This window comes from Castor canadensis, chromosome 6 (assembly GCF_047511655.1).
Source record: "Castor canadensis chromosome 6, mCasCan1.hap1v2, whole genome shotgun sequence".
NCBI classification, from domain to species: Eukaryota; Metazoa; Chordata; class Mammalia; order Rodentia; family Castoridae; genus Castor; species Castor canadensis.
The window spans coordinates 69418282-69426795 of NC_133391.1; the positions used below are offsets into that span (position 1 = coordinate 69418282).

General features: G+C 50.5%; 1 protein-coding gene across 2 annotated transcripts in view; it reads left to right on the forward strand.

The window, feature by feature from the left end:
* Window positions 1-7191, forward strand: part of Camk2a (calcium/calmodulin dependent protein kinase II alpha) — a 59070-nt gene extending 51879 nt beyond the window's left edge. For both annotated transcript variants that reach the window (XM_020170174.2, XM_020170175.2), the window contains 4 exons: window positions 215-290; window positions 2622-2716; window positions 6464-6692; window positions 6973-7191. In XM_020170174.2, the coding sequence (XP_020025763.1) occupies window positions 215-290; window positions 2622-2716; window positions 6464-6692; window positions 6973-6976 (404 nt within the window). In that variant the 3' untranslated portion in view covers window positions 6977-7191. The remainder of the gene's footprint in view (window positions 1-214; window positions 291-2621; window positions 2717-6463; window positions 6693-6972) is intronic.
* Window positions 7192-8514: the final 1323 nt, after the last annotated feature.

The following is an 8514-nucleotide window of genomic DNA, read 5'->3' on the forward strand; positions in this document are numbered from 1 at the left end:
GGGCCTCTGTTTCTTCTGTGAAGTGGGGATGACCATATCTGCTCCCAGGGATCATGCAGGGATAGTCAGCCAAGCTAGATGAGGACTCAGTCCCGGCAGAGTCTGCCTGGCACATGATAAGGACTCAGGAAACAGTAGTTGGGCTTCATCATTGCCACTATTATTATTATTATTATCATTATTATTATTATTTGTGTCCCCTCCTGCCTTACAGTGCGGAAACAGGAAATTATAAAAGTGACAGAGCAGCTGATTGAAGCCATAAGCAATGGAGATTTTGAGTCCTACACGTGAGTCAGCTGGGCTCATTTTGCATGTCCTGCCTGGATGGTGTTGAGGGGGTGCCAATGGCTAACCTCAGGGTCCTTGTCGCTGACCATCACGCGCTCACTCTGCATGTGCTTCGAATGAGGCTGACCTCATGTTTCCGTTCTGCACTCGGACTTTGAGCTTATGTCGAGCTTTCTGCTCACACTTTTCTCCATCCAGTCCTCCCAGCCTGATCCCTGAAGGAACTGCAGCAGGATTCCTGCGCTTCCCCCTGGAAAGAGGGGTGGGCTGCACCTCAGCATGGGAAGGAGGGGAGGGAGGCAGACCCTTCCTCAGACCTGCCTAATGGGCCTGGGTCCTCACCTGGACTTCTTCAAGCCACTGACCTCAGCTGGGCAGGAGCGGGCAAGGGCCTAGAAAGTGTGTGGCTTTAATGAGCAGGAGTACCACAAAGCAGAACCTTAAATCCTCAGGGAGTTAGGCAGTGTGCACACAAATAACATAAAATTAAGCAGGTGTTCTGATACATATGTACCAGATACCTCTGACACATAGGTATGCATCCCATACATACCTGCGCCAGTTCTTGGTGGGAAGGCTGTGCACCTGAGCTGGGCTGCAGCGCCTCCTGGTGGTCCCTAATGCCTTTCCTGGTTTGGCCCCAGGGAGAGCAAATATTCTGGACTTAGACCATAGTGTTTCAGCCAGTCCTGACAAGGCCTGGGACTGATCACCACACATATGCTTTTTGATGGACAAAGGTTGCTGACTGAGGCAGAATGACCTTGGCCTGTTGGGGTAAGGTGGGATGGGAATAACCTGGCCAGAGAGGGGTGCTCTCTAAGCAGTTTTTCCCTGTTTTCCTTGTGCCAGGAGCTGCAGTAAGCCTCCCAAAGGCTTGACAGGTCAGGTGCATTCTACCTGTGGGAGAGTTTTGGCCATGGCAGGTGTCAAAGCCCTAGAGACTCACTGGTTTTCTCTGGAGGACGAAGGGGCTTGGAAGGTGCATGTGTGTCACTGAGGTTAGCATGTACTGCACTTATGTGTGTGCATCTACTTGCACATGTGTGTGCACAGCTGTGACTGTGTGCACAAGGAATGTGCACAGGTGTTTGTGCTGAGGTGTTGCATAAAAGCAAGAAGCAGGCAGTTAACACTAGTCTTGCAGCTAGCCCTAGAAAAATTGGGATTATTATACCAGTGGAAATGCACGGCCAAGGAGAGAGGGAAGATGAAGTGGGCCCTGTGGACAGACCCTGAATCCCCGGTGCCATTTCTGAGGGCCCTGGGGACCTACTTCCACCTGTATGATGTCACTTTATCTGGCATGTGCAGTCTGTTCTAGGCTCTGGCCTTTGCCATGAATTAAGGGGCCTGTGGTATCCTGGTGTCTAGACCTGGACACTCTGAATAATCCCCTATCATCTCACTGAGCCTCAGTTTCCCTACATGTACAATATGGTTGGAGCAAATGATCCCTGAGTCTCTTCACTCTCGGAGGCAGGTACACCCAGACACCCCCTTAATGGGGCTTCTGTGTGTGGGGGTGGGGAGGGGTGCTCCATCTTCCACTGTCAGCACTCCAACCCCACCTGGGAGGATTCTGGAGCTGGAGCACAGCTCTGAGCACAGCTCCCTACCTCTGACTTCATTCGCCTATAGAATTTGGGGTCTTGAGTGGAAAAGTGAGTTGTGTGGAGTCACCCTGCAAGGACTTTGTCCAGCTCAGACAACACTGTGCCTGACACCCTCTTCTGGTATCTCCAGTTCTACCCTGGATTGGGAATTTGGCCTGTCCAGGAGCATTTCCTATTCCTGGCTTCATTGCTATTGTCGCAGGGGTCTATATTGTGCTGCAAAAGACCCCTTAAATCTGGAGCTAGAGAGACAATTTGTCCCCTTCTCCTGCCGGGCTGTCATGGTCTCCCTTACAACTGCACACCTGACTGGGTGAGCAGAGGTGACTTTTATGTAAAGGAAAAAGCAGCTCCCACCCCATATCCAGGGAAGACAAATTAGAAATAGGTGCCTTTGGAACCACTACCTTAGCTGAAGTGCAATGTGGAGATCAGATAGCAGGCTGTGGTCATTCCTGCAGGCACCTATCCTGGTACTCTTACTTCAAGAGATTAAGCTGGGATCTCATAACCAGTAAGTGGCAGAGCCAGGACCTGATCCTAGGCTCCTGGACCTAAATGGCAACTAGTCAACACCACCCCATACTTGACAGTGCACAGCCTCTTTCCACCCACCAGCCTCTTCCATCCTGCAAGGCAGGTGCAGACTCACCCGCTAAGAGTACAGCGAGAAGCCACCCTAGCCCCCTCTTTCCTCTGGCTTCCTTCCCCCAGGAAGATGTGCGACCCTGGAATGACGGCTTTCGAACCCGAGGCCCTGGGGAACCTGGTCGAGGGCCTGGACTTCCATCGATTCTATTTTGAAAACCGTGAGCAATTCCTTCTCTCTGGGGTGCCTGTTGTCTGCTCTTGTTCCATGTCCTGCCGGATGGCACAGCAGGGTGATGGGCAGGGCCCCAGGGGCATCTCAGGAGCCAGTGAAGAGGAAGATCCTGTGTGGACAGGGGTTGGTACCCTCTTGGTTCCCTCTCCTAAACTTGGCCCACTGACTGCCAGCAGCCCCTCCTGTGACTGAGGATGGGACAAGGCAGGCAGATGGGTCTTCAGAAACCAGGGACATATTTGACAAGCTGTTCCTGCCCTTGACCTTGGGAGGGGTCTGGGGAAGACCTTTATCCCCACCCCCACTTTTTTTTTTTGAGACATAGGGTCTCTCTGTATAGCCCAGGCTGGTCTTGAACTCGCAATCCCTACTTCGGTCTCTCTAGTTCAGGGATTACAAATATGTGCCACCATGCCCAGTTTTTTTTTTTTTCTCTTTTTATAGACAAGGGAGCCTTCTCTTACGTGAGGAGTGGGGTCACACCCCAAGCTAGTAATTTGGATGTCTGGGGCCATCACAGATGCCCAGCTGGCTCCAGGGTTATTTCACAATATCCTCTGTAGATTGGCAGTTTGGGAAAAAGGGGAGGACAGCGAGCTCACACTGCTGTGCCCCTGCCTGTTTGTCTAGGTCTTTGTCCTGCATGTCTGTCCTTCCTGGGCCTCTCCTTGGCAGGAGAGATCTCAGCAGCTGCACCACCAGGGGCTGTCGGGGGCTGAGGCTGAGCCTGACATAAGGTGCCTTGTGCCTGTCTCATCCAGTCCAGGGATCAGGCAGGGACCAAGCAAAGGGCACATAGGTAGAATCCACTTAGGATGTAGAGGAAGGACCCGAGAGGTAGTACAGCCAGGGTCCCCCAAAACGAAGGGCAGGCTCTCCTGGAGCTTCATAGCATCATTGCAGGTGTATGTAGACACCACTTAAAACATCGGCTCATGCAGTGAGAAAGCTGTTCCTATTTAATTCTCTTTCAGTCCTCTGGCAACATCAAAGGGAAAGGCACAGTTGGGTGCCAGCCTATCTTTAACACCTCTCTGATGCTTCCTAATTTCTTCCTCTATCAAAGAGCAAGAGTCCCAGAATCAGATCCCTTGAAGTCAAGAACAGAGAGCAAGGATTACATAACTTCATTTTGTTTTCATCGGACTTACTAACTTTTTATTCTGTGATACTGATTGTCCACAGATGATTGTGCAAGACAGTTTTCTTTTAAAATAAGCATATAAATTAGTAGAGCGAATCAATGAGGAAAATATTTTCATGAAATATGCACAGGTGGCATTTGGATATGGTGAAAGTGTTAAGAGCGGTACTTCAGTGCCTGAAGATCTAGTTCAACTCTGTCATTTAGAAGGGGAAACTGAGGCCCAGAAAGAGGAAATGACTTGTCCAAAGGAAACCAGAAGGTTGGTGGTAGAACCTGGCCCTGACTTACTCCCAAGCGCCTTTCCTTGCCAGTGTGGCCCACTCTGTCTTCACAGTGGTAGCCTGGAGCTGGAACTGACACTCTCCTGGCCTGCACCTGCTGAATTTTATAAAGTGCAGAGACTCCAGGGCACCCTTCTTCTTTCTACTCACCACCCCCCGCCAAAAAAAAAGCTGTGAAGAAAGGAGCTACATGTTTGTCATGAATCGAACTCTGATTCTCTAAGGCTAGCAATGGATTTGGATTCTCATGTGAAGAGAGGTGGCTGGACCTCCTGGGTCTATCACTTGAAGCTCCCAAGGATCACTGTGGCTGCCATTGTACCTGTGTTCTCTGGGGGCACAGGGACAGAACACAGATAGGGGCCATGTAGTCCCTCATGCAGTGGCCCCCATCTTAGTACTGACCCTTGGACTCTAGAGTTGAACATCTGGTCCCCTCCAAGGCAGGATCCACAGAAGCAAGACCCTGACAGATTCCTCCCCTTCCACTCCCACCCTAGCTTCTAATCTGGTTAAAAGACATCACATTAAGGTGGAGCCCCTGGGGAATCCCAGCCCTTGCCAACAACGGCAAGTCCCATCCCTCAACAATGATACACTCTCTGTTCCTTCTGGAATTGTTCTAAATTGTTCACCAGGAGTCTGATTTCTTTTAGGCTACACTGCATTTCTTTCAGAAACTGGCATAGTTTGGGCCAAGCCACATGGCTACTCTGGACCTTAGTTTCCATATCTGCTAAATGGATGCATTCAAATAGATGGTCTTGTGTGCTGTATGTGATCAGGGATGTTTAAGGAAGCCTCCTTGCTTTTTGTAGAAGGGGCACTTGGTGCAAAGTCACTCCCAAGCCTGTGATGCTAAAGATGTACATTCTACATGTCTGAGAGCCCAGAATTCTAAGTCTGCTATTCTGTTTGTCTAAGAACTCATAATTTTGGTCTTTTACCCAAGGCCTGGGTATAGTGTGATTATCATATTAGGAAGTAGACGCTATTGGAGGCTTTCTGCGGCCCAGAAAAAAAAAATAAAGACATTTTATGTTTTTCAGAAAATAAGTGCCTTACAAATCTGGCTGGATATCAGAATCAGAGGCTGGGGACAAGGAAGGGAGATTTTTATTACAGTTCCTTCAACTGGGAAGTCTAAGGGTGGCGTTAGGGGCTGCATTTTAAGTCAGCTATCCACATGATTGGGACCTACAGTCAGGTAACTCTAAGGGACGGCACAAAGTTCCTGTTAAAGAGTGAGAACCTAATGTCTTCTGGCCAATCCTCCCCCCACCCCGGTCATTGTCTTCCTGTACTCTCATTTCTATCTTTATGAACAAGTTGAGTTTCTAGAACCAATATGATAATGATAGCAAAAATGGTGGGGTTCATCTTTCATGTAGTGGGAGCTGGTTTCAGGTACTTTGCTCAGTTCTATCATGATTATAAGATCTACACGTTTCCCTTTAACTCTGGAAAACTGCATGACCTCACTCCATGACTACCAATACAATCCTAAAAATCTCAAAGGTTATGCAATTCCAGAATTCCCCAAGTTTCTATAATCTGGTATGTCAACAGTAGCATTCGCAAATGGAGCCCCACCAGCCATGTCTGGACTGTAGAGGTTTCATGGGGTCTGTGTGCGAAATTTGAATGTTATTTCAATCATTTAAAAAGGAAGAATTTTCATATAAAAGCCCAGATTTCCAGATTCTTTTGAGAAACCAGGTGTGGTGACATGAGTCCCACTTATTCACATTGCAACCACTAGGGAGGCCGAGAGCAGGACAGGACAAGGGGTTCTATTTACCACAGTCCTTATCACTCCCTACTGTCTCTCTGACCCAGAGGCAAAGTGTCTGTCATTCAGCATCTTATACCTGGCTCAGCCCCCTTGTTTATATACCTGTCTGGCCCCTGTAGGGATCTGGGTTTGAGACAGATCAAGGTTATCTGGGTCTAGACAGGCACTCTACCACTTAAGCCACTCCACCCATCCCGGTCATCTGGATTTATAAACCTCTTGGCCCCATACCTCTGAATGGAGACTACAATATTAAGATTCCACTTTTCTGTGTTTGAAGAATTCAGTGTGTCTGAAATCCATTGGTATCTAAGCTAGGACGGGAGTTCCCCATTACCAAGCATCTCTGTCTTGACTCCCAGGTAGCTGAGCCCTGTCACAGTTTGCCCTGTTGCAAATGAGGCAGGCAGAGGGGCCTCCCTTGGGAGGGCTGTTAGGAGTTGACAGCAAAGGAAGCAAGGCAGGAGGCCCCCAGTTGCATCTCCTCTGCCCCTCCTGCCCCAACTCCAGTGTGGTCCCGGAACAGCAAGCCCGTGCACACCACCATCCTGAACCCCCACATCCACCTGATGGGCGATGAGTCAGCCTGCATAGCCTACATCCGCATCACGCAGTACCTGGACGCTGGCGGCATCCCCCGCACCGCCCAGTCAGAAGAGACCCGTGTCTGGCACCGTCGGGATGGCAAATGGCAGATCGTCCACTTCCACAGATCTGGGGCGCCCTCTGTCCTGCCCCAGTAAGAATCCTTTCTTCCTGCCTCCTCTACCCACTCGCCCAGGGGGAAATGAAGGGTGTTGGCCTGGAGAAGGGACACACTGGGGAACATGGATACTGCCACATGCTTCTGAAATACTACGGTGGGGATTGGGAAGATGCCAGGGAGGAGGCGCCATTCCTGTAGGTCCCAAGCAAACCTAGGTGGGAGTGCTATAAGGCAGTGTGGACCCCATCTAAGGTGGTGGGTGGGCTTCCCTGAGAGACATCACACTGACTACCACCTGCACTGTCTCTTACAGTTGAAGGACCCGGCTGGGGTCGCTGCGGTGTCATGTCGCAGAGATCCACTCTTTGTCCTTGGAAAGTGGCTGCTGATTCTCTCTCTTGGATTTTGCTGGAATTCTCCCCATCTCATCGATCGAACAGTTTACCTCTGTTCCTGCATCGAGAAAATCTGCTTGTTCACAAAAGCCATCCCGACTTCAAAGCAAATGGCCAGCTCTCCCCACCCCCACCCCTTACTCCTGCTCTCTTCCTGACAGGGCAGGGCTTCCTCAGGCCTGAATACCTGGGGTGCTGGCCCCAAGGACTTCCCCCCCACCACTTCCACCCACTGTTGTTGGCCTGGACTGGCCTTGGCTCCAGCTATGTGTTCACCAGGCTTGAGGAGGAGAGATGTGTAGTGGGGGTTCCTGTCATGGACCTCTCCTCTTCTGGGGTCCCCGAAGAAGTACAGGTGAACCTCTCCCCCCCATCCCCATGGCCAGCCTCCCTGTGGGAGAGTATGAAAGAAGGGCAGAACAGGAAGCCCTGCCTTCAACTGCTGCCCAGATCTCCTCCCCTCCTGGGCTGGCCTTCTGGGGGTCTGCTGACCCTTCCCAGTACAGGGAGTTCAACCCCTCACCTGCCCCACTTGCTGCCTCCTGCGAAGTCCACCTGCAACATTGACCTGCTCACCCACCCTCCATCATCTTTGGAGAATTCCAACTTCATCATGTCCGAGAGAGAACCTGATTGTGTTTCAGGGGCAAAAGAAAGCAACGTTTAGGAATTACTTCTATTTGGACCGCATGCCTTTTTCTAGCCAAACTTCTGTGTATTTCGTAAATGGATTTTGCGTTAAGGAATATTTATGTAATAACTAAGCCTTTCGAGTTATGTGAAGAGGGCTGGGTTGGGAAGGGGATAGAAAGAGGGGTGAGAGGTAGTTTTTATTCTGTTCTAGGCTTTTTTGGTTTCTTTTGGTCCTTTCTGAGGTGGACTTTGTCACCTGTGGTTATCTGAGGCTGAGGCGGACTTGGCCCCAGGAAGCATGGCCTCTCTGCCATTCTGGTCCTGAGGTGAGCCAGTGCAGGCCTCCCTTCCAAGTGCTAGGTGACTAAGAAACAGTGAGTCTAGGCAGGGAGAGGGCTGAGGCTATCAGGATGGAAACATCCGGGCTTGGCTTCGCTTCTCTCTCAAACTGGGGTCCTTACCACTGAACTTTCCAGGATTTCCTTCCTCCACATGTGTGTGGAGCCCCCAGTGCCCCCACCCACCCCTTGGTCTCTGAACATGGGTGAGCATGGGCCTTCATTGCCTCTCTCTACCCTTGGCATCTGATGGCCAAAGCAGAGCACTGGATACTTCTGCCTGCCTTCTAGTCTTCACGCCTCACCCTGAATCTGGAGTTTCTCTCTCTCTTCCTCTCTCTCTCTCTCTCTCTCTCTCTCTCTCGCTCCTTTCCTCTCTCCCTCCCTCTTGCCCAAAGCTGACTGGTGTGGAATGCCTTGGTACATCCACAGGATCTGCTGTCTGCACTGTTTCCTTTGCATGACTTTATATGCAGTAAGTATGTTGAA